This window comes from Lacerta agilis, chromosome 13, assembly GCF_009819535.1.
Source record: "Lacerta agilis isolate rLacAgi1 chromosome 13, rLacAgi1.pri, whole genome shotgun sequence".
Classification (NCBI taxonomy): domain Eukaryota; kingdom Metazoa; phylum Chordata; class Lepidosauria; order Squamata; family Lacertidae; genus Lacerta; species Lacerta agilis.
In genome coordinates, this window is record NC_046324.1 from 20243920 (window position 1) to 20270603 (window position 26684).

Below are 26684 nucleotides of genomic sequence, written 5' to 3' on the forward strand. Positions count from 1 at the left end.
AATCCTAATAATACTTGCATTGCTAGTAAAATATGCCCACCATTTTAGTGGTGGTGGTTTAGTGTGTGTGTGTGTGTGTGTGTGTGTGTGTGTGTGTGTAAGAGAGAAATAAAATAAGGTATTAACCTATATGAATTCAACACATTTTCACTCGTCTTCTGTTGCATCCATTTGGTTGGGAGAAGGATCAGAACTCAGTGGTATAGCACGTGTAAAAGGTCTCAGGTTCAATCCCCAGCATTCTTCAGATACAGCTGGAAAGACTTGTTTGTAACCTGGAGAGCTGCTGCCTGTCTGTGCATGCAACGCTGAGCTAGATAGACCAATGGTCTGACATAGTTTAAGGCAGCTTCCTATCTTCCTATTTGGTCACCTACTGAAAGGTATATTTGACAGATCAGCGATTAACTGGGTTGCCTGGCAACACTGTTCATTTATTTTTGCTATGTATTTTTCCAACTGGTTCCAAAAGTAAGTGAAACTTGTCTGAATTTGCCATAAATACATTTTCTCCAGACAAGTCCCAGGTGATTTAAATTGGATTGCTCTTGAATACTTTTTAAAGCAGCTATAATACCACAGCTTTCTAGACTTAAATGAGGTTGTTGGTTTTCCTGTAGAGTCAAATACTCTCAGACTCAGGACAACCTTTCAGACCCAGTGGCATTAGCAAAAAGAGACCTAGTGTTGTAACATGTGAACACATGTGCATTCAAAAGATCCTGCTTAAAAAAAATACTCTTGTATAACTTCTCTGTTAATGGCTAAGTTAAGGGGAGCCCCCCCTTTTAAAGTCAGCTATATATAAATGGCAATCAAGCTCCTAGATTTTTAAAAAATGTTGACAATATTTTTTTCAGAACCAAGGTCCATCATCTTCTTCTTCCTCCTCCTCATCCTTCTCATTCAGATAAAGAACAGCCGTTTTCTTCTCATCAGAAATCACCGATCTTTGGTCTACCATCCTTTGAAGTTGAACAGTCTGATCAAATGTTGACTCCTCTAATCTTTGTTCACTATCTGTGTCCTTCTGGTCATCCTTCATGGTGCCCTCCAGTTGAGAGGCAGCTGCTTTTTTCCTGTTCGGTACGAGAATGGTAGCATCTTGCCTTCCCCCTTCCACATTGGTTACATCCATCTGAAAGGTAAAAGACTTTTCCTTGGGTCCTATCTTTATATGCCCAATAGATTTGCTGCTTTCTGAGGGCCCATCTGTTGGGGATGGTTCTGCAGTGCCGACCCTCACTGTTTCAGAAACAGGGCCATGAAATATAATCTGTTCAGCATGAGTTTCGGTAGGGCTGAGTCTGATGTGCCTCATTGATCTACTGACCTCCATGGAACCTCCTTCTTCCCAAATGTCTTCCCCAGGAGAACTGATTCCTGAAGATTCTGAAAGAGAACCTTGGTAAACAACACGCTCACTGCTCTGAACTTCCTTCTGCCCTAATTTAATGTGTGTTACTAACCCTTCAGAAGAAAATGTCTGTCCCATTTCACTAAACTCTATGTGCTGTTCGGAAGTGGGCACCTTAAAAACAATTTCCTCAGTTGTTACAAATGGTTTTGGACTTAATTTGATGTGCCGAACAGTGGTATTGGTATCTACCATCCCCTCCTTGAAATGTTTGTCTGGAGAGCCACCGAATTCAGTTGCTTTGAGGAGAGATTCGTCATATATAGTTTGGTCAGATATATGGGTGTCTTTTTGCCCTAGACGAATATGTCTCACAGTCTGTTCAGTCACAGTATGGCCTTCAGTGCTACTAAGCTCCACAAATCCTGAAAGGGGCTCTTCATATACAACTTGTTCAGTGTGTACTTGTTTGGGATCTATCCGAATGTGCCTTATCAAACTGCTGCTTTCTACTGGCCCTTTTATCTGAGAAACAGCCTCACTGCTGCTGTTTGATGATAAGTCTGAAGCTGGCCCCTCAAAAACAGTTTCTCCAATAATTTGATTTGAACCCAAAGCAACGTGCTTAGAGGACCTAATTTCGGTAGAAAACTGCGCTTGAGTAGGACTTTCAGGGCCACTCATTTCCATGGTTTTATGAACAGGCCCTCTATAAATTATTTTTTCTGTGGTCTGAATTTCTTGAGGGCCAAGACTGAATTCCTCTGTGGACTGACTGTTATCTGCAGATGCTCCAGTCTGAAAGTCACCTGAACCAAACTCCAGAGGTTCAGAAATAGGGCCTTCATATAAAACCTGCTCAGTTCTGTGAATTTCTGTTGGACCAACTACAATTTGCTGAAAACGTCTGTTAATGTCAAATGACCCTTGTGAAGAATGTTCTCCTCCTCCTCTATTAATTTCAATACTTTTGAAAACTGGGACCTGGTGGATAACTTGCTCGTTCATAAGATATTCCCTGGCATCACTGCTGCTTAGTTTGCTAGAGCTAGAAACCTCTTCTATAGTCCAAGGTGTGGAAGAAACATCTATGCGAACATTCTTTCTACCACCACTGTAGCTTTCTGACTCTTGCTTCTGGCGGTCATCAAAATCATCATCACTTGGTAACTGTGTTGGCAACTTCATCTCGCCAAGAAGTTCTGCATTTAACTGGTCAGGGTTGAGCACCTGGGACAGATTGACTTCTGCGACTATAGTAACCAACCCTCCATTTTTTGTGTCCTCTGTTTTTTTAATATCCACTTCTAGAGTACTAGCATCAGCTTGGCCCTCTTCCGTTAATGCAGAGAGCTCCTGTTTCACACTTTCTGGAAGGGTGTGATCGAGCTTTTCTAGTGCCTCTTTCAACTGAAGCTTTGGGTCCTTTGACTCCTGAGAAAAGAGACCCTTTATGGACTCCTGGAATTTTTGCGGGATTTTAATCTCTTTCTCAATAACAATGGATTCAGCATGTGCCACCTGCTCCTTTGGAACCTCCTCCTTTGAAATGTAGGCAGCTGTCCCTCCCCCCATCACTTGGTAAATCAGTTCTGGGGACCCCTTACCTTCATTTATCTTTGTTTGAGATCCCTGCAAGAATTGATCTTGCCAGGAATACTTAACTGTTGATTCTTCTTCAATATGGATTTGACCATATAATGAGGCTTCTTCTTCACCCAAGGGGCGCTCCTCTGGAGTAGACACAAAATACTTTTCTTCATCAACTACATCATCCCCCTCAGATACTTCTTCCACATGAGACACAATTACACTGGGTTGCTTCTGCTTAACATCTTTGATAGCACTTGTGGTAGCTCTTTCTTCATCCCCATGGTATAGATACCTAGCCATATCGGGCAACGTATCTTCTACTTCCTCTACTTCAAACGGTGTTGAAAACTCCATTTCAGATGTAGATTCCATTGGCTCCTCAACTATCTCAACTTTAACAGTCCTCTTGCCTTTGCCCCCCTTTCCTTTCACAAGATCTTCTATTACACCTTCATCTGGAATTCCCTTAATGTCTCCCAGAACTTTTTTAACATCTTTCTCTAAGGAAGTTCCCAGGTCAAACTCATCAGAAATGTGCAATTCATCTTGAACTGTAGACTGTATATTGATCTCAGTCTTCACTTTTCCATTCTCTGAAATGTCTTTCTTTTCAATGGAGATTACTTTGAAATCAGAGGGATCTCCACCATCAGAAGGTTTCTGCACGAACCCTTTAAGAATGTCAGAAACAATGGTTTCTGCTATACTTTCTTGAAGTATGGTGTCTATTTTGGAGCTCCCCTTTTCATCTTGGTTAGATTCTCTGACAAGTTTAAATGTGGTGTCATCTTTCTGTTTCCCAACAGAAGGCTTCAAGTCTTGTAATGTTCTTTCTATGCTATTGTCTTTCAATACTTGGCTGTGAGTATATACTTCTGACGCGATGGGGATCTCAGCACCTTCTTTACTTTGTGTTGCCATGCTCACATTTTTCTCCCTTTGAAATGAATGGCTTTCTTCCATCCTTGTATCTGTTGGAAGATTCTTCCCTGGTGTATCCACTCTAATCCTTTCTTCCCATCTTACATAGCTTCCGAGCTTGGGTGCTTTATCTCCCAAAAGCCCGCTTCCCCTCATGTTATCCTTCATGGTAGATCCTTCCACTGTCTGCTTTTCTTCATCAATGCCTTGCTTAATTTCAGTCTTCTTTTCAAAGCTAACATTGATGGATTTCTTGTCGGTCTTCACAGCGGCAGAGTCTATCTTTTCCTTGGGCCATCTTTCGTTTCTCTCTCTTCCCTCCGGCAAAGTAGGTTTTTCCTCTTTCACTGGTTTGTTGTCTTTGATCTGTTCACTCACTCTAGTCTGAGTTCCTTCTATGGTTCTCTCATATTTAGTTTCTTTAGAACTGGAACTTAGCCCGGAAGATGGAAACATAGTAGGAATACCCACTTTTGCTCTTGCATTTTCAGAAATATTTGGACTTGTTGTGCCTTTCTGAATAGTTGTTGATTTTTTCAAAAAAGATACAGTACTCCCAGCTTCAGTTTTCTGCCTTTCAGGAAACGTTCTTCGTTGAGCTTCTTTCCCCTGGCTAATAAGATAAGGTGGGGTAAATGTTCGGATCTCTCTCTGTTCCGCCATAGTTCTCTTGCGAGTGGTGTCCTTTGTGATGGCTGCAGAAGGGCGATGTTCTGTCCTGAAGGCATCTCTTCTTAATGGTCTCCCAGGAGTCACTGTCTGCATTCCACCAGTTTTTGTTTGAGATGAATAAACTGCAGAGCTGCTAATATTTGTTACAGGGGATTTATATCTTGTGTCAACATTTTGGATTGCAGGAAAAGTTCTCCTTCCTTTTGCCTGTTGATAAGCTGAGTGGCGGTTGCTGTACTCATAAAGCTTGTTCCGGACACCTGCCAGTAGATAAAACAAATGAAAATCATGGCTGTTAACATAGTATACTTAAGTAGTGTTCAAACACAGCTACACACAATTGGCAAAAATTTAATTACAGCATAGCATTAACACATCTAAGAAAAATGGGTGCTGCTTTGCAGTCAAACCATCCATTCCTGCTTATCTTTTCAAAACACAGATGACAAATGTGGACAACTGCATAATCCCAGGAGGTTTAATTTCCGTACAGTTCATCACAAGGTCCCTAACGCATTGACCATCAAAGTAAATGAGATTTGCACCTGCAGAGCAACAAGCAAGTGATATTGGTGTGCAGACAGGATGGTGAAATTCCATGAGCCCTGATATTATGTGATACTAACGGCTAATCCTAAACACACATTTCCCATTCTTTTCACGGTGGGCTATAAAATCCAAAGCTATGTGTATGCCACACTGATATTTTGTAAACCTGCGAACCTTGGGGCTTCCAATGATGCCTCCCTCTTGGCCATGGATGGTGCTATTTTGGCTACCTAAGAACGTAAGAATAGTCCTGCTAGAGCAGAGTAGCAACCTATCTAGTCCAGCACTCCACTCTCACTGCGCCCACCCAAACGGCCCTTGGGAGCCTTCAAACAGCACTTGAGGGCAATAGCATTCTCTCTACCTGTGATTTCCAGCAACTGTGATTCAGAAGAATACTGCCTCCAACATACCACCAATGATAGCCTTATCCTCCACAAATTAGTCTAATCCTCTTTCAAAGCCATTCAAGACGGTGGCCACCGTGCATTGCAGGGGATTTGACTAGATGACCCTTAGGATCCCTTCCAACTCCACAATTCTATTATTGCTGCCTCTTTCAGAAGTGCATTCCACACAATATATTTTATTATGTAACCTCTTGCACACCTTTTCTCTAAACTAAAAAGCCACCAGTACTGTAACCCTTCTTCATAAGGGTTCCCCTTGGTCATTTTGGCATGACATTTGTGCCTCAACATTAGAAATGGAGGGAATTGATGGTGATTTATAATTACCGGTATTGATTCTACCTCCCCCTTATTTCTCTGTTTATCTGATGTTAACTCCCAATCTACCCCTGCCCATGACTCCTCACTCCTCCAGCTCTACTTCCCTACAATCTCTGAAGACCTTCTGCTCCCTCAGATTGCTGCTCCTTGCCCCTGAGCCTCTCTTCCCAAGACCTCTTCATGTTACCGAAAGGAGCTACAGGGCTATGCATGTATCGCCCCACTCTCCAAGTTGCATGGATCCTCCTGGCCTTTCTCGTACTGACATATATTTTCTGAAGTGGGGAGCCTTTTCTATCCATATGAGCTACTCAGTGGAGGCCGGTTCATTTGAGCAAGTGGCACACTGCCCGACCAACATCAGTCTGACCCCAGCCTCCTCACTGCCTTTTTTTCTTCCAACTACGGTAGTCTAGGGAGTGGCGCTGCTGTTACCTTCCTTTTCCTTAGTCTCAGCACTGCCATTATACAACTCAGTAAGGAAGAGGATGGGGACAAAGCTAGAATCAACTGGCTCTGCATCTCATTGGCTCTGGCTATTGGAACCTTCCCCAACCTGCACTCAGGTTCTTATTGTGGGCTTCCCACTGGGAAAATAGGATGCTGGACCAGATGGGCCTTTGGTCTGACCCAGCAGGGTGTGTCTTACGTTCTTATTGTGTGAAATACATGGTTGATTTGAGCTGCCCTCATTGGCAGCCAATGTTACCAGGCCATCCCATAATTATATAAACCTTCACAGAACTAGAAGCAAGAGCTCCCCCTCCGTTGAAACAAGGATATGCGGAATTGCTAGTGATGATGTCGACATGTCACTTCCTTTCCCTGCTCTGAAATGCACACATGCATGTCTGCAATTCATACCTTGTGGTAATTTCCTGCCATGCTCTTCATCCCACATAAGAATCCATTGACTGCTCTCTCCTTCTAGTAAAGCTCTGTAATACACAAAAGCAAGTGTTGGAAGAGTAAAGGAGTTGGCATTTCATATGGACCATGGTCCAGTACAGACATGTCACATCCCCGATCTTCTAATCATTCTAAGGAGACCAGAAGAGTTCTGTGACTCCTACCTCCTCCTTTTCCCTCCTTCTCTCCCGCACACAAACCTGCCCAGAGCCGATTCTGTTTATGCTGTCGCAAGATATTCTTCTGAAAGCTAGAACTAAGACCTGTAAGAATGTGGAAATTCTTGCACAGCTGACTTTAAACGCAGAGTTTGTTAAGCTGCCACTGTAATACTCTGTTGCAACACATTTTTGGTTTCAACTCTGCTAAATGTTTCAAACAGATAACAAGATGACCACTTCAACTCTGTAAATGGCTCATCTGGAAGAGTGTGATAGCTAAAAATTCTAGCTCCTAGATAGCATTTTGTAATTTCTTTTTTTAAAAGAACCACCCAAAAACATTGGGCAGCAACAACATCAATAGCCACACCAGTAAGTCAAATTATTTTTCCTTCTAGGTTACATAAAGAGGTAACATAGCTATGGAACTTCACAAACTTGTAATCAATTTAAAAGCTAGTTAAATGGAAGGGAGTGGAGGGGTCAAGCACAGCTAAGCGGGTAAATTGCTGATAGATAGTTGTGGTTATGCTGAAATTGACGTAACTGGCAAGGTATCAAGAAATAAGTTAAAGGATAAATAAGATTATATATCTAGTTGCTGGAAACAGTTTGCAGTCTTTCGGAATGCATGCTTCAATCAAACTGTTTCTTTGATTATAGTTGACATTTTAAGATATAGGAAGCAGTTAAATGGATGTAACTGTATTTCTGAATACAACTATGAAACAGTTGTGTGAAATTACATACTTGTTATGGAATATTTTCCTTTTAAAAAGAAATTTAATAAAATGTATTAACACATACTCACTGTGAAATAGTTAAAAAAAAATAAAAAAAAATCCTTCCAGTAGCACCTTAGAGACCAACTAAGTTTGTTCTCGGTATGAGCTTTCGTGTGCATGCACACTTCTTCAGATACACGAAAGCTCATACCGAGAATAAACTTAGTTGGTCTCTAAGGTGCTACTGGAAGGAATTTTTTATTTTATTTTTTCTTTTGACTATGGCAGACCAACATGGCTGCCTACCTGTAACTGTGAAATAGTTAACAATGATGACATTTAAAACCATGAACTTTAGATTTGGAGTTAAAACCACTTACTGTGACGGAAAGCAGAGAATTCATTCAGCACACTGAACATTCTACCAAGGAGTCCTTGTAGTCACAAAGTGATCTCTAAAAACATGAGGACTAGATATTTGACTAGCTTTTTCAATTAAAAACTATCAGCCTAATGAAGAACCACACGTATAAATCATTCACTGCTAGTTTTACAATCCCAAGTAAGACAATAGCCAGAAAAGTCAGAGAATGGAGATCCTCTCACACTAGCACTTGCTGCCACGGTGAGGATGGGCTGGCACATGTGAAGGAGCACCTTTTGCCCCCCCCCCAATTAAATATTTGAGGGTTCTGGGGGTCCCCAAAGTTGATGGGCATTGCCATTTAAATGGTGTGTGTGCATGCGCCAAGTCATGTGATTGATTATATGGGGAGGGGCTTACCTGGGCCCCCTCAATATTTTATTCAAATTGGCACCCCTGGGGAGGGCTATAGGTCAGCACTAAAGAATCTGCTTTGTATGCAATAGATCCCAGGTTCAATCCCTAGCATGGGCAGGTGGGGCTTTGGAATGTCCCCTGCCAATTAGTATAGAGAGTCCTGACCTAGGTGAACCAAAGGTCTGATTCAGTCTGATTTGGCTTTCTATGTTTAAAAATACACAAGGGAGGCCTGGTAGTAGTTTCTGATTATTGTCATCATCATCTAGCTTTGGAATAAGCACCTTTTGCAAACCTGAATTTTGCACATTTTGCAAACCTTTTGCTCTGTGGTTTTTGCAGTGAACAGTCTATAACATATTGTTCTCCCAGGATGCAGAAACGCCAAATTTTAAGTCCCTCCTGCAGGCTACAAGAAATACACAAAGTCCCCCAGGAAGGATTAAATTATCTCTTCCAGCCCCTTACAGGATGAAGTTCCCTGAAAGTGTTAACTGTGATGATGGAAATTAGGAATGCGGGAAGTTTGAGTAAGGATTTTTGGCCGCTGATAAAACAACAGTTTGCTCGGTTGCTGGAGCAACGAATGAAGTCACTAAAAATAAGTTCCAAGCAATGCACTGTATATGGCAAAGGGCAGCAGCAGCAGCAGCAAAAGCACACAGCAGTCAGCTGGAACCCAGAGCAGTGCTGCTGAAAACAAGCTGTGCATCACAATACAAGCAAACCCTACTTAGAAGACCTTTTAAAAAAGGAGAAGGGGGGAAAGATGGGACAGTGGCTCATTCTTTCTAATTTTTGCCATCATCTTTTCCCTATGTAGTCACCAATGGTTACAAACATACCCAGAATTTGGGGGGGGGGTGCCAAGTAAACCAGCTGCACAGAGGCATGTTGTGAAGTAATTCCTTCAATCATGGGCATAACTTACAAGAGCCAGTGTTGCATAGTGGTTAGACTGTTGGACTAGCATCTGAGAGAGGAGACCAGGGTTCAAATCCCCACTCTGGGTGAATGTGAGCCAGTCTCTCTCTCCCTCCCAGCCTAACCTACCTTACAGGGCTGTTGTGTGGATTAAATGAGGCTCACACATTCTCCCAGCATTGCCAGGTAAAGCTTGGAAGAAACCCCTGCCTTAAATGCTGGAGAGCCACAGCTTTTCAGCATAGGACCCAATGGTCTGACTTAGTGAAAGGCAACTTCCAGTGTTCCTATGACATTGCACTGAAGTTTAAAAAGAGAAAAATGAAATCAGTACTGTCACTCCTCACTCCAAGATTTTACCAAACAAACAAACAAACAAACAAAACTTTTGAAAAAACTGGTATTAGGATTCTTCCTTTTGGTAAAACATGGAAGGATTTTATTTTGGCTTCCAAGGAACCAGAGGCTCCCTCATAAGGATTTATAAAATTTTCATCTGTGTTCACAGAGCTGGTGATGGATACCAGCAGAGGGAGGGGCGGGGGGCGAGGAAGAAAACTGAAAGTGATCTATTACTGCTAAAAAAAACCAAAACCCTTATGAGCAGGGCTGGCATCCCAACTAGATGATAAATTAACTTATGGAAAATTCTCTCTCATTAGAGAGGGCAGAAAAACTTCACACAAAATCCAGCATTCCAAAACTGATTGGAAATACCAATCCTGACTCAAAACCTCATTATTTCATGTTCTTGTGACTTTTATTTTTTTAATCTTTAAACCAAGTAACATTATGTATAAAACAGGTGGGCATGTGGGCAGCCTTTTAATCAATCCTGGACAGAAATAGTTGAAATATTATAGTATTTTACAGATTCATTTCCCTGTCTCAGCTGGAGCGTCTTGTCCAAAAGCAAAGTCCGTGTCTGCTTGGATTAGAACCCACATCATAAAATTGACTCGTTATTTCCGATCCACCATCTTCTTTTTCCCACTCCATCTTAAAGATCGTGACCAGATGCAGACTCCATGGCTTCAACATCAAAGAACACACACACACACCCTGCTGCTGACACCAAGTGCTCTATTTGCCATCTAGCCCAATGAAGATTTCCAGAGAATTATACCAAGTCAATCCAAACAGACTGAATATGCTGAAATCTCTGCCTTATCTGGAGTAAGTTTGTTCACACGCTGTTCCTGAACTGGTTTTGAGCACTGGTTTGTCATCTCTAGTGATGTTAAATTCTCAAGAATAATCTTTCAGAGAATATTCTTGAGAATATTCTCACCTCACATCACTAGTCATCTCCAAATTAAGTATGTGTGTGCAAGCACACCCTACAGTAAGAGATTTTACTACTCATCAACATTTTTTTGTTTCGTTTGTCTCTAAATTTCTCAGATGTTCCATTCAAGCGGAGACATTCAAACTTGCCCCAATATTTTGCTTTATGTGAAATGAGGTTGCAACTGAACTTAAATGTCCACTGCAGCAAAAGAGGAATTTCAACTGTCTCTTAAGAGCACCATCGGTCACTTTTATGATCCTTACCTGTAAGTTTCAATTTCAAGACTGAGAGCAGCTTTCACCTGCAAGAGTTCATGGTAGTCCTTTAGGTATTCTGCGATAGACATGGTCAGGAATTGCTTTTCTTCTTCCAAGGCTTCAATGATCACCTAAAGCGAAACATGAATATAAATTGTTAACTTGAGTGAGCTCACGGGTCAGCTAACTAAAACCCTGGCAATGGCGCAATTTGAGAGACTAAAAAAACTAATAGGAAAAGATGGGTGGGGATTTTGTCTGAGTTAAGAGCTCCAGGGAAGGAGATTTCCCCCTTGAGTTCCACCCGCAACGAAACACTTGTTTTCTGGAGGCAACATTGAGTGAAGTTTGGTCATTTGTCATCACAACATTTAGGACATACTGCTGTGACTATTCCTGGATCTTCTCTATCTTTTACTGTTAATAATGTTTCTGGGCACTATTGCAATGGGTTCCCTATACAAACTCCACTATGGTTCTATCATCATCATCATCATCATCATCATCATCATCATCATCATCTATTTATTATTTGCCTTCTAAATCACCTTCTCAAGGCAATTTACATAGGAGGCAGTTAAAAAACACAAAAACAAATACTTTGAAAATAAGACAAGCCTAACAAGTGGACAATTGTGGTAAGGAGCCATTTATCCAACTGGGAAAGTCTATGGTCTCCACTTGTTTCTGGAAGGTGTAGCAAGGAGGCACCTGTCGTATATTGACAGGAACGGGGCAGCCACAGTAAAAGCCCTGCTCTGAGCTCCATCACATGACCTGACAATCTGTCATAGAATCATAGAATTGTGGCTACTGCTGAGTAAACTTCTGAGATCTTTGGAACTTGCAGGTGAAGCTCTCCCACAGACCACAGTGGTCTACTGGGTAAGTATAAGGAGTAAGGCAGTTTCTTAGGTAACCTGGTCCTGAGCTGTATAGGGACTTCTGTGTTAGGATTGACTTAGCCTGGTAGCAGATTGGTAGCCTATCCTTCAAACCAAGAGGAGAAATAGTAGCTTTGCAAGCCATGGTTTATGCCAACTATGGTTTGGCTGACATACAAAATTGGGAAAACAAATGGGAAAACAGCGACAGGAAGACAAAGGGAGAAGAGCTTTAGGTACGCAGGTAAAAAAGATTGTTAGGTTCAACAGATTTTGGAATAAATCCTTCTTCTGCAGCTATTTGAAATAACACTTCTCAACCAAATTTGCAAACCACTCAGACAGACCTAAGAAGCATTATTCAAGTGCTGCTCCCGAAGAAGGAATTGATTCAAAAATGCTTTGGATTAGATCCCCCAGTCAGTTTACTTAATTAATTCTACAGTCATTCAGAAGTAAAACACACACACAGCTTAGTGAAGGAGAAACACTTGTCTCCTGCTGCTTGGCTAGATAGGAATTAATGCACTAATTCATTGTGATAGATCTGTGTTAAAATGCTAATTTTACAAGATGCAGTACCCATCTCCTTTGAAACACCACTGAACAGATCTGGGAACCAGGCCTAACATAATAAGTGCCCAGTTGACTCCAGGGGAGAAAACAGTGCAAGATTAAAGGTATAACATTTTGTGTGTTAGATTGGAAGTTTGGCAGAGAAAGTTGGAAGCGGAAGGTGAGAGAGAGGGCTGTGAGTTGGTGCCTTTGAGAGTGCAGGACCTTTCCCTAGGCGGTTCTCTATGATTGCTCATCTAAAGGAAACTAAATGCCAGGCCATCCCATCCCTGGAATGTCACTCTGCACAGGGAATACTGGGTGGGGAGGAAGCATGTAACAGTGTTAATATAAATAGTTCCTAGGTTATTTTTGAGCAGGCAGTTTCCCATTTGTCTGAAAGATAACCCTGCAAGTTACATTAGGTTGAAAGGTGCTCATGATTCAGTGGTAAAGCTCAGGTTCAATCCCTGGCACTTCCAGGTAAAGTGTCTTAAACAGCGGGTCCTGGAAAGAACCCCAGCTGATGAGAGCAGATGCCAGGCAAAATAAACGACAATGGCCCCATCTGCTCTACACATTCAAAGCAGGATCATACCGCTTTAAATAGCCATGGTTCCGCCAAAGAATCCTGGGTACTGTAGTTTGTCAAGAGTTCTGAGAACTGTTAGGAGACCCCTAACAGCATCCTTAACAACTACAGTTCCCAGGACTATTTGGGGAAAGCCAGGACTTTGCAGGAAGCTTCCCCCCAACAAACCACAATCAGTATCAGAATAAACTTTAGTTCCTGCTCATGGTTTGTTTAGCAAGAAGCAAACCATGAGCTTGGGTTCAGATGTAATGATTAGCCAGACCATGCCTTCTTTCCTTGCAGCAGAGGAAAGATAAGAATGAAGCACCTGCAACTTGATCAATATGCATTGGCACACTGCACACTTACATTAAGACATAGTTTATATTGACTATGGTTTATTGTGACTTTGAAACCAGGCCTTAGTGTTAATTGGGAATAGTCAACATGGTGCTCTCTAGCTGTTTTGGACTCCAGCTGCCATCAACCCTACCCAGCATGGCCAATGGCAAAGGATGATGGGAGCACCATGTTGGCTACCCCTGGTGTTAACCATGGTTAGCCAGTATGCTTAGCCACTGAGCTACTGTCACGTTTTACATCCTGAAAGTCTGGTTGTGTAACAATTTGCAATCTCAGCAGATGGCCCACACAAGTGGCATTTTGAAAATCCAGGCACACAAAATCCTGCCCCTTCACAATACACAACATCCCCATAATCTTCAATGACCCTGCTCACAACGCAGCTGTTAATGAGATAAGCACAGACAACAGAAATTTACCAGCGTGCAAATAAAACGGCTGTTCGGGAACAAAAGAAATGGTTACCGACAGGAAACAGAGAGAAAGATATGCAGGCTGGATGAATGGCTTTCGTTAACTTTCACAGTCTACTATGGCTACATTTACTGATCTAACTATACCAAAACAAAACAAAAACTCACTTATTTCAAGACTTTTTTCCACCCTCGACAAAGTGGGTTACTCAGAAATGGCACCAGAACAAAGACTGCTAAAGGACATAAGAAGAGCCTGTCGGATCAGCACCACGGCCTATCTAGTCCAGCATCCTATTCTCATAGTGGCCAACCAGATGCCTGTGGAGGATCTGAGTCTTCTCCCCTCCTGTGGCTTCCAGAAACTGGTATTCAGAATATCACTGCCTCCGAGGCAAAGCATAGCGATCTTGGCAAGTTGTCATTGATAGCCCTATCCTCCACTAATTTGTCCAATTGTCTTTTAAAGCCATCCAAGCTGGTGGTGATCACTACAGTCATACCTCGGGTTATGTGTGCTTCAGGTTGCGTTTTTTTCGAGTTCTGAATGCGGTGAACCCAGAAGTGCTTACTTCCGGGTTTCGCCCGGCGAGCATGTGCAGAAGCGTTCTGTGCGGTTCGTGCATGCGCAGAAGCATTCTGCACAGTTCATGCATGCGCAGAAGCGCGATATTGCCGCTCAGGTTACAGACTTTTTGGGGTGCAAACAGTCCGTAACCCGAGGTACCACTGTATGTCCGGTGAGGGAAAATTCCACTGTTTGACAATGTGCTACATGAAGAAGTACTTCTGGTATGGCAGGCAAGCGCCCCTGGAAAAGTCCCACCTGCCTGTGAAGCATTTCTTCATGCAGCACATGGTTCAACTGAAATTTGCTATCGTAAGATGGCCACCAATTCAGATATCTTTAAAAGCGCAGTGATATGAATCCATGGAGGATAAAAGCTACATGCTGCCTCTGATATCAGACACACTCTGCCTTTGAATGCCAGCTACTGGGAAGCAGCAAGCCCTCCCTGGTAACTTTCTAGAGGAAAATGGTTGGTCATTGCAGAAAAAAGATGGCGGACTAAGTAGGCATTTGCTCGAATTCAGCATGGCTCTTTTTACTCCTTTTGAAATTATTTTATTTTTATTGAATTACATACAAGTTAAATGATGCAAAGGACAATATCAAGTGGTATGATCAAAATCAGAAAAACAGCACTGAAAGAGCCATATATGAGGGGAATGAATGAAATTGCCAGGTCAATGGGCAAACAGGAACAGTGTAAAGAGAAGAGTTTACAGTACAGCTGGATGAAGGGGAGACCAGGGAGTAATAAAGACAATGAGGGGAAATTAGATGCATTGCCAAATAAATTCATATTTGGCCTGAACCAAAGATCTGAGATTTTTATTTTTATCATGCCATTGTCTCAAAGATTTTCAGGCCGCCTAAAGTGCAATACATTTAAATGGGTGTCAGGTTACATTCAGCAGTTTGCACATTCTCTACGTCACGTGTAAAGAAATCAAGAGAAGTGCAGGTATGAACCAGAGTGACCCTCCCGAGGTGCAGCAGCTAACAAACACCATAGCTATTAAGCTCCCCATAAGGTGGCTGCAATTGTGGCTTTGTAGAGAGACATCTGCAGAAAGCATTATCACCACACCAGCTGCCCTACATTTCCATACAGTGGTGGAGATGTCATAACACCCATCTCACTGCTGCTGCTGCTGCTGCTGCTGCTGCTTTGGCTAGTGTTAGCATTGGATCTTCTTCAGATTTAACCTCCTGGCTCCAAGATGGCCACACATAAGCTTCTACTCAGAATGGCTTTGTTTGCCAGGAGTAATGTTAAGAACCTAAGGATCAGGCCAATGGCACGTTGATTCCAGGTGCCTGTGGGAAACCCGCAAGCAGGACTCAAGCACAAGAGCCCTTTCCCCTCCTGTGGCTTCCACTAACTGGTATTCAAAAGCATTACTGCCTCTGACTGTGGAGGTAGAGCGCAGCCCTCCTGGCCATTAGCCAACAACGGCCATGAATTTGTCCAGTTCTCTCTTAAAGCCATTTGACTTGATGGCCACCACAGCCTCTTGTGGGAGCAAGTTCCATAGTTTAACTGTGTACTGCACAACTAAGTACTTTTTTAATCTGTCCTAAATCCCACAACATTCAACCTCATTGGATCTCCGTAATTTCTAGTGTTACGAGAGAAACCTCTCTCTCTCCACTCTCTCTGCTTCAGGCATAATTTCATAAACTTCTATCACAATACCTCTTACTTCCCTTTTCTCTAAACTAGAAAATCCCCAAAGCTGCAACCTTTCCTCATAATGGAGGAGCGCCACCCTGTTGATAATTTTGGTTATCCCTTTCTTATCCTTTTCCAACTCTACAATATCTTTTTTGGGTTGAGAGGACCAGACCGGCAAACATTATTCCAAATGCGGCGGCAATAGAGATTTGTATAATGGCATTATGGTATCAGCAGTTTTATTTTCAATTCCTTTCCTAACAATCCCTAGCATGAATTTTTCACAGCTGTAGCACACTGGGTCAACATCTTCATTGTGTTATCCCTTTCGACTCCGATTCTCATGCCTGGTCAACTTACTGCCAGTTCAGACCTCATGAATAAAGTTTCTCTAGTCTTTCAACCAGCTACTACCCCAGACTGTTTCTGCACTCTGCTGCTACAAACATGCACCAAGCTCCAACACTATAATAATTGTAATAATGTTATATTACAGTATATCTGACTGGGTTGCCCCAGCCACTCTGACTCTCCATGTCACAAACAACTGACACCTTCTCCCGCCCCACAAAAAAAAAAAACCCCACTAGGCAGCCATTTTGTCCTGCCACTCCTCATATTTTCATTGTCGCCAAAATCACAGCCTGCTGGTAAGTGAAACTCAGACCCAGCCGTGCTATTCTAAGCACCTTCAGTCATGTGAAGTGTGAAAAGGGGTGCGACTCAGCCCCTCCAGAGGGAACACTGTGTCCTGTACTGGGGAGTCTGGAAGCCAAATAGGAACTGAATCCTTTTGCCTTTGTTTTACCATTGGGAAAAGTGGGATTGTAGAATCTCAGAGTTGGAAGGGACCCCAAGGGTAATCTAGTCCAACCCTCTGCAATGCAGGAATTTCTACTAAACTATCCATGGCAGATTGTCACTCAACCTCTGCTTAAAAACCTCCAAGGAAGGAGAGTCCATAATGAGGCAATGTTTCCTAGCTAAACTTGATCCCACCACCACTCCTTGAAAGTGGGCGCCCAAGTTTGTAGCAAGAAGAGGGTGACAGGTGCAACCACCCACAGAATGGCAAGGGCTAAGGAAATCCAGAAGGCAAGTTGCAAGTGTCATATTTTTTAAGATGGCTCGGGGAGGGTTTTTTCATCTGTGTTTGCCTCCTTCTTCCCAGACTCCTATGGGAGCATCTGAAACTGTGGCATCGCTAAAGCTAAGGGAGACCACAGGGACCCCCCAGGCAAGAAGACAATAGCACCACAGAACCCGGTAATTATAGAGAGGCAGAGTGGAGTAGTGGTTAGTGTCAGACTAGGACCTAGGAATCCAGGGTTCAAATCCCCACTCAGCCATGAAGCTTTGCCAGTCACTGCCTCTTTGCCTTTCCTACCTCACACGGTTGTTGTGGGTATTAAATGAGGAGGGGGAAACCATATATTCCACCTTGAGCTCCTTGAAGGAAAAGGTGGGATATAAATGCAACAAGTAATAATAATAAATAAATTATAATTAGGTAAAAAAACAACAACAACCATGGCTGGAGGTGAGTTTCATAAACTGTGCTAAACAAAATCCTCATGCTTTAACTAAACATATAATAAAACAGTTGCCCAGGGAGATTTGAAGTGCATCCCTTTGCATATTTACTCGTATTTACATCCCAGGGTGTTCAACGGGACTTACTCCTACACAAGCCTGCCTACGGGTCCAGCCTTTGCAGACTATTGAGGGACGAGCTACTGTCAAGTTTGGAGACTGCAGCTCCTGCACAAACAATAAGCCAAATGAGTTTTATTCACGACGAATGCAGAAGAGCATGTCTCTGAGCTTGGCAAGAGCCTTTCCTTTACTCCCTTGGCAACAGCTGCATGAGAAGCAGGAGATGCAGCTGGTGTGGTTTGCTCCCATCACAGCACTCTTGTGCAGGGGGGAAGGTGAGGAGAGCCACACACATCAACACTAGTTAGGGGGGGGACAAATGATAAGACCTTGACAGATTTTTGTTGAGGTTTCCATCGGTGGGCACACTCCTCGGGGCGTAATTCCCTTGGGGCGAGGGGCACATGCCAGTGGTTAGTGGAATCAGAAAAAATGAGGGGGTGTGGAAATTAGAGAATTGTTCTGGATTAACTAGACTGGAATAAAGACCACCCTGACTCAGTTTTTACCATGTCTGTCTCAAGAATATAATTCCTAATCCTATGATGGTTTACCCCACTGGGTTTCATGAAGCTATTCTCAAAAAATTGTACAGATAATTAAAAAAATTTTTTTTTTAGTAAAACACAGCTACTGTTGAATCACAGCGACTGTTCCAGAAAGTGAGTAGTTCCTTTTCTCATTCAAGTGTGCTATACAAACATGGCATAATTTGTTCACCAACAGCTGGAAGGCAAGTCACGAACCCAGGGAAATTAAAATAAATAAAAATCAATTAATTCCCCCCCCCCAGATAAAAGACTGTCCCCCCCCAGACACTACATAAAGGAAAAATAACTTTTCATATATAAAGGCAGAGAAAATAAGGCAGAAACAAACAGGAAAGGATAGAAGAATGGAGCAGGTTGAGGAGGCATGAGGGGGGGTCTCCTGAGGCTGGGGGCTGCAAGCTGCCCACCTATGACCTAAGGCAGCCTTTGCCATTAACTCACTAGATGTCTTTAGAAAACGATGGGCTCTCTCTCTCTCTCTCTCTGTTTCACATAAAGTATGTGAAATGCTTCCAACCATCCCATGCACTAGATGAAAGCTGAACTCGCAGCATAAATGCCTCTCATCAAATTAAGGTGCAGGGACTCTGCCAGGGGGTGGGGAGTTGGCAACCCAACCAGAGGAGATTCAAAGCACTAAACAGCCAGCCCTTCATGCCAAGCAGAACCCTGCTGGATCAAGCCAAGGGGCTACTTAGCCAGCATTTATTTTCATTTTATTTATTTAAGAAAAATTATTTACCACTTAACTGACAGAGTAAGCGGTTGACATAAGGCATTCTGCGCCTTAAAGTGATGTTTCCAGGTTTTAGTGCCCAGCAGTTTGGCAATCAGAGTTAGACAGCCATGGTCCATGGAAGTTCTGCGGCGCCCCTGCCCTCCCGTTCTCCGTCCCGCTCCCGCTGCCCCACCTGATACTCGGCCAGCTCGGCGCCCTGGCGCTCTTGCTGCGCCAGCCGCTCCCGCTCCAAGCGCTCCGCCAGCGCGCCCAGCTCCTGGCAGCGGCGATGAAGCTCGTCGAGCTGCCGTCGGCTCTGCTCGTTGTGGGCGAGCAGCTTCTGCAGATTCTCCCTGCCGAGGCGCCCTTCCAGCTCCTGCAACGCCTGCAGCTCGGCCTCGTAGCGCTCCAGGCTCTGCTCGCAGCTCCAGCTCAGCACCAGCGCGTAACTGTCCTCCAGCTCCCGTCGGCTGACGACGCGCGTCGAAGTCCTGGCCGGCGGCGGAGGCAGCAGGGCCGGCAGGCGCTCGGGACGCCGCCGCCGCTCCTCCTGCAGCCGCCGGTGCTCGGCCCGCAGGCGCTCCAGCAGCGCCTCCAGGGCGGCGCAATCGGCCCGTAAGCACTCCAGTTGCTGCCGCAGCTCGGCCAGCTCGGGCTCCAAGCGGCGCCGTCGCAGCTCCACCGACTGCGCGCCCAATCTCTCCAAGCTGGCCAGCTCTTGGCGCAGGGCGTCGCGATCCAGCTCGGCCTCTCCTTTGGCCCGGCTCAGCTCGCTCACCAGCAGGCGCAGCTCGGCCACCTCTTCCTCGTGCTCCTGCAGGCGGCAAACCTGCTGCTCCCGCCCGCGGAGCGCGTCCAGCTCCTGCGCCAGGCGCCGGTTCTCTTCCTCCAGCGCCCGCACCCGCGACACGTAGAGCCACAGGCGGGAGTTGAGCTCCCGCAGCTCGCTTTGCTCGTCCCAGTCCGCCCGCTGCATGGCTGCCACCTCTTGCAAATCAGCCTCAGGTCCACGGACGGCTCCCGCCTTGCTCCAGCCCTGCTCCGGCGCGCTCCTGCTCCTCTCCAAGGCGCGCTGGCTCTTTGCGCGCCGACAGCTGCTTTGCAGTTTTGGCCCGGGACGGGGAAGGCAGGCTAGGCAGGAGGGTGGGGAGAGCAGGCAGCCGGAGGTGGCCGAAGAGCGGCGCCTGCTGGCCACATTCCCTTCCAGCCCTGCTTCATCCGGAGTAGGGCAGACAACCTCACTCTGCTTTGTGCTCCCTAGAAGCTTGTGGAAACTTCAGATTGTCCAAAACGCAGCGACAAGGTAGACTACTGGCTGGAGTAGGCTTTAGAAAACATTTGTGTTCTAAAACAGCTACGTTGGCAGCCTTTTGGTTGGGGAGGCCATTTTGAGGTAATCCCATGAGTGCTTAAACTTAGGCCTAAATGACTTAGGCCCCAAATAAGAACCAGTTTTCAAATGGTTGAAGTCAGACCCTCCCAAATGTCCCTATTTTCCAGGTGGAGACCTGGATTTACAGAAGCTGCCCTGATTTCTGATTTGATCCCAGAATGTCCCTCTTTTCCATAGGATGTCCCTATTTTCATCAGAGAAATGTTGGAGGGTATGGAGTTTTGGGACCCCTGAGCCAAGGAAATAAGTGACTATACAACCTTTAAAAGATATCTGAAGGCAGCCCTCTATTGGGAAGTTTTTTTAATGTTTAATTATGGTTTATATGTTGAGAGCCGCCCAGAGTGACTGGGGCAACCCAGTCAGATGGGCAGGGTACAAATTCTAAAAAAATTACTTTCATGAGAGAAATGTTGGAGGATATGTGAAATAGGGTTGTCATCTGACCTGTATAATACAGGACTGCCCCGTATTTCAGTGTAGAATTCTATGTTCTGTATTGATACAGTTTTGTCCTGTATTTCAGGTTTCTCTCTCTCTCTCTCTCTCTCTCTCTCTCTGTGTGTGTGTGTGTGTGTGTGTGTTTGCCAAGTTAGGGAACCTCTCCACATGCATGTGTTTGACAGGGTGTGTGAAACATCATGTATTTTAAGTTCTGGGTAGCCAAGCACAGACTGATTTACAGATTCATGTGTATGTGTGTGTGTGTGGCAAATTCCAGAGAGGCCATCCTGTTAGGCTACAATAGATAGTAATGGATGGCCTTGAAGTCACTTCAGCACCACATGGGGAAAAAATGGCCGCCAACCGCCTTGTCCTGTATTTTGCCAGAACAGTGGTGACAACCATACTGAAGTGTGTCCTTCAAACTGGGATATTGCCTCTTGTTTTCTGGGGTGGAAGATGATAGGCACACTGATACATCTACTGATAGGCTGTTGACTTCAAGCTCCACTTTCTGCTGAGAGCTCCCATAGGAAACTCCTTAACTGGCCATAGAAAACAAAGCCTGAAGCCAGCACAAATAAGCTGCTAGATACTAATTTCAAGCTCTTGGGATCATCTGCACAGGGAAAGTCACAGGGAGCTGGATATCTCACCAGTCTTGGAAGGGGCCAATCCTCTACCAGACTTCTGAGCATTTCCTTACTAGGAAATTAAAATGGATTTACCACTATCAGCCCTCCTTCCTGAAGAGTTCTGGCCTGCTTTTAGAGCCAAACTAGACTTCACCTGGCCTGCTTTTACCCCAGTTAGTTGATCAGGACTGACAACACGCATCTTTTGTGTCTCTGCTTGCCCCTTGCCTGATGGCACACATGATGTGGCTGTAGTTTTGGGGTAATCGCTTTGTAGGCCAAATTGGGACCTATTCCAGGCCTGATTAGGCTTGTGGTCCAGAAGTTCCCCACCTATGGTATAAAGGCAAGAATCACATTGCTTGCTATTCCCACTTCCATCTCTGCCCTCACCTATTTTTTGTCTCTGGAGATTTGGAGCAAGGTTTCCTCAAGCAAGATGCCATGATAATACTATAGTGTCAAATTTAGATAGGATTCCTGCATTGCACCGAGTTGGACTGGATAGCCCTTAGAATCCCTTTCAACCCTACAGTTCTATGATTTCATGAGTAAAAATCACACAGAAGAGAATTATATCACAAGGGGACAGTGCAATGTCATCAATTTTTCCTTTGATGCTTCTAGATAAGGTCCAACCAGGCTTGCTTTATAACTATAACCCATGTTTATAGGAGTCAATATGAATATGAATATTCAGCATTTATCCAGTAAATAATAGCAGAAAGTCCCATGGCTGGTAAAGTATGGGAAAGAATGCCCTAACTTAGAGGAGAAAAGACTGAAACTACCTGACTGGTTATCTTTCATAGATTAGCCCAAAGGTTGGCTCACTCATAATTTGCTTTTAGTTCAAAGCCATTTGCTATAGAACTCCCTTTCCCCCAGGGATGCACAAGCAATGTTAGGGTGTCACAGAATTTGCTGGTCAGTAATCACACAGTCCAAAATTACAGTTAACACTTTATTATCAAAAACACAATCCCCACAGACTTGGCTGAGTGTCAGACCTAATGAGCACACCAGGCCTAATGACCCTAAAGACCCTGTGAGTCTTCCTCCAGGAGATCAGTTGCAGTGACTAAAGGTCCTTGCTCCCCACTACCTATATCTGCTACTCTCCAGGTCTTTCCCCAAGCAATCAGAGATACACCTGTGTTCAGCCAAGCTCTCCTCCGCCCTTTTCATGCCACTCCTGGTTCTGGGAGATGAGAGGGGAGCCTGTCGCAGCAGGGGAGGGGGCGTCTGTGCCTCTTCACTAGCCTAACTCATCTCTGCCTCTTGACCTCCATCCTCCCATTCACCAGTTTCAGCTTCTGATTCTTGACTTCTCTCTGCCACAGACTCTCCCAGCTCACGAAGCCCTGTTACCTCTACAGCTTCTGACACCTCCTCTTCCCGGTCTTTTCTCTCTGACCACTCATCTTCATCCCACCACCACTTCCCGGGCTCTGAGACTACTTCCCTTGATGGTCCCCAAGCTGGTTCCTCCCACCATTCCTCTGCATCTAGCCAGTCCATGACATAGGACAGGCATGGGCAAACTCCGGCCCTCCATATGTTTGGGACTACAATTCCCATCATCCCAAGCTAACAGGACCAGTGGTCAGGGATAATGGGAATTGTATTCCCAAACATCTGGAGGGCCAGAGTTTGCCTGTGCCTGACATAGGGCCAACCCAGGGGAGGGGATGAGTATTGCCCTGGCCAGCCCTCCCCAGTATATGGCAACAGGATATATATGAAGGCACCACTGTTGGGAACCCGGCATGAGGCCAACCTGGAATGGTGCTGCCCCTCATCCAGCCCCAGGGTCCGCCCACTGACATTCGTTTATGTTTCCCTAGAAACAACAGAAGGGGTGTTAGCTTTGCTAGTTGGGTTTTTTTAATATTTCCTTAGCTATGTCGTAATAAACTTTATGTGTCTGTTCGATTAGGCATATACGTGCCTTGTTATGTTTACGGTTACTGTGCATTAATAAATTGGTAATCCTCACCCATAAATGTGCTTATTGCCTTCAGACCCGTAAAAACCACCTGCAGAACAGATGCCCAACAAATCCTCTGTAACATCTGGATTGGGGATGATAATGCAGGTCCTGGACCAGTGTTTGGATTATTGTTATTCATTATCGTTAAAATTGTTACCCACTCTATACCTGCAGGTTCCAATCACAGGAATAGGATGGCCCCCAGAAACACATATCAGGAATCAAAGGGCAAGAGGTATGTCTCCAGCATTCACCAAAAGTTGTTTAATGAAGGTGTGGAATGGGTTTTAATAGGAGAGGATATATGAATTGCAGTTTATCCCTCCAGGCTCCTGCATGCGTGGAGGCATGTCTAAAGCTGGTTATACTACTTACAGTGCAACCAGCATGGTTTATGGCTCTTTGCTTCATGAGCAGCTGTGGCACATATTTTATGTGAACGGCTGTACACCTGTGTGGGGAAGCTTTGGCCCTATAGATATCAGGTATCATTGGACCACGGCTTCCATCAACCCTGGCCATGCTGGCTGGGTCCGATAGTAGTTGTATTTCAGCAACATCTGGAGGGCCATTGGTTTCCCATACCTGGTATTATTACCTGGTATTATACACAGGAAGTGGCTTTAAACATGACCAGCTGTGCATGGAAAATTGTGCAGCTAAAGACTTTCCAGTGGTCTGTGTCTCTGAGATATGTACCTGAGATGTGTAATAAGAGGACATTAGACCAGAAATGCTTACTGAAAATGCAGAATGGCATAGAATTGAGCCCCTGAGATGCTGATTGACTGTCAAACCTAGAAACTATATATTCGGCTAAAACAACATTGGAATCTTATCCCCTTTGTGGGTGCACCATTCATCAACCTCAGAAAAATAGGAGCAAAGAGATCCAGTTAATAGCTACAGGTGGGTAGCCGTGTTGGTCTGCCATAGTCAAAACAAAATCGAAAATTCTTTCTAGTAGCACCTTAGAGACCAACTGAGTTTGTTCCTGGTATGAGCTTTCGTGTGCATGCACACTTCTTTCCTTTTATAGGTTGCTCTTTCAAGAAACACTTGTTCTTACTTTCTGTGCAAATTTCCCTCTAGCTGCCAGTCCTTTCTTTGGGGTGTATGTATCTCCCCCCCCCATTATTGTTATTATTTTTAATTGCATGCAAATTCTCTGTCTACCTCTAGATGGTGTATTGTATTCATTGTATTTTTTCGATCTGGGCTTTTATTACATAACCATCTGGAAGGTTTAGTAGTACCCAGAGGTAGTCTGGAGAGGGGACTTTTAGGAAGAAGGACAACAGACTTTTGAACATATTTCATCTGTAGTAAAGAGAGGCATAATGTTAACTTGGTGCAAATGAAAGTACAACAGTTAGCTTCAAGGTTCATATTTGCAGTGAGGTTTTTAGGTTTAGGACATGAATTAGAATTTTCTTCTTTGAATAGATATTTATTTTAAAAAATAAGTATGATAAATTATATCTACCGTATATACTCGAGTATAAGTCGACCCAAATATAAGCCGAGGCACCTAATTTCCCTACAAAAATGTGGGAAAGCTTATTGACTCAAGTATAAGCCGGTTCACCTTTGCCACTGTGGTAGAGGAGGAACGAGCAGCCCAAAGCAGCCCTTTGGGCTGCTCCTTCCTCTTCCTCCTTTGCTGCTGTGGAGCTCACCCAGTCGCAGGGTTTTGAACCGCCATTCTTCTGATCAGCAAGCCCTAGGGCTCTGTGGTTTAATCCACAGCACAATGTTCCCTTGTGTTATACAGAGAAGGCTGGGATCCTGTCCTGTTTAAGCAGGAGCCAGGGAAAGTGAGCACCTGTGGGGTTTTAATACTTCCTTAACTGATAGGCTTTCTGCCTTCTGGGGTCTAAAGTTTGCATTTATGTGAGCAGTTCAGGAATGGAACAAGCTGCCTGGGGAGAGTAAAGAACCACCGTTCTTGTACACTTCTTAAGGAATGGTTGACTTGAGTATAAGCCGAGGGCAGCTTTTAAAGCACAAAAAGTGTGCTGAAAAACTAGGCTTATACTCAAGTATATACGGTATCTATCTATCTATCTATCTATCTATCTATCTATCTATCTATCTATCTATATCCCACCCTTCCTCCCAAAGGAGCCCATAGCAGCAAACAACAAGTGATAGAATAACAAAAACATACAGTATTTAAACATTTAAAAATTTCCTTAGATTGTATCCAGCAGTATATGTGGTCACCGGTATATTCTTGTGTCTTATTACACCAGTATAGTTTTGAATGAACAATCAGGTTGTCTACTTTCTCTTTCTCTTAAAGCATTAATCCATTTTACCGTATGAGCCAGCTCCCACAGTCTTATTATCCAGTCTTCCAAGATAGGGATAAACATTTTCCCCCAAATATAGTTCATTGCTACACAAGCAGCTTTTAATGGGTGTATTATCGATTCTATATCTGCTGGTGAAACTAAACCTTAACATATCCAGATAAAATTATAAGTGGTTGTGCCAGGAACTCGTAACCCATTGAAAGTTCATGTTTAGTATTCCAAAACATACCGTATTTTTTGCTCCATAAGACGCACTTTTTTCCTCCTGAAAAGTAAGGGGGGATGTCTGTGCGTCTTATGGAGCGAATGGTGGTCCCTGGAGCTGAATTGCCCAGGGGCCAAAAGAGGATCATGCTTTTTATTTTACAAAGAGAAAAGGGAGTGTTGAAAGGACCCCGCTCAGCAGCTGATCAGCAAGAGATCGGGAGAGAGATAAGAGTCCCGGCTCCCTTTCAGCCCCGCCCTCTTGCCACGCCCTCCTTTGTTGAATGTGCTGCAGAGGGAGGTTGTTTGTTTTCCCAGGACATGTGACTGGCTGATTAGATTATCTGTCTGGATAATTTAATCAGCCTTTCCTTAAGATTTTTCAGAAATGTGAGTTAAACCTCATAAAAATGGGGCTTTTCCTCTTTGCTTTTCCCCCTTTGCAAAAGGAGCTTTGCTTTTCCCCCTTTGCAAAAAAAGCTGCAAAACCTTTAGCTGATCCTCAAAAAAAAAAAACCAAACCCAGGGCTTTTCCCTTTGCAAAAAAAGCTGCAAAACTTTTAGCTGATCCTAAAAAAGCCTTTTGCCTTTGCAAAAACAGCTCCAAAACTTTTAGCTGATCCTCAAAAAAGCCAGGGCTTTTCCCTTTGCAAAAAAAAGCTGCAAAACTTTTAGCTGATCCTCAAAAAACAAACAAACACAAAAAGGGCTTTTAGAGGAGGAAAACCAGAAAAATATTTTTTTCCCCTTGTTTCCTCCTCTAAAAATGAGGTGCGCCCTATGGTCCGGTGCGTTCTATGGAGCGAAAAATACGGTAATTGTTTTGAAATATGGTCAAAAAAATTGAAGCATGTAAGAACTGGATGCTC

General features: G+C 44.0%; 1 protein-coding gene across 1 annotated transcript; it reads right to left on the bottom strand.

Moving 5' to 3' along the window:
- Nucleotides 1–835: 835 nt before the first annotated feature.
- Nucleotides 836–20089, bottom strand: SYNM (synemin). The gene is made up of 4 exons (XM_033166718.1): nucleotides 19022–20089; nucleotides 10878–11002; nucleotides 6688–6761; nucleotides 836–4803 (listed from the first exon to the last, which is right to left on the bottom strand). Exons 1-4 carry the CDS (start codon nucleotides 19802–19804, stop codon nucleotides 857–859), a joined length of 4929 nt encoding a protein of 1642 aa, XP_033022609.1. The 5' UTR covers nucleotides 19805–20089; the 3' UTR covers nucleotides 836–856.
- Nucleotides 20090–26684: the final 6595 nt, after the last annotated feature.

Bases quoted from the DNA above. Each gene is read 5' to 3' on its own strand.
- SYNM (XM_033166718.1), bottom strand. From the start codon at position 19,804: ATGCAGCGGGCGGACTGGGACGAGCAAAGCGAGCTGCGGGAGCTCAAC. The intron at 11,003-19,021 runs GTGGGGCAGCGG...GTTTCGCTTTAG, and splicing joins CCGAGCTGGCCGAGTATCAG to GTGATCATTGAAGCCTTGGA. The intron at 4,804-6,687 runs GTATGAATTGCA...ATCTACTGGCAG, and splicing joins TGGCAGGAAATTACCACAAG to GTGTCCGGAACAAGCTTTAT.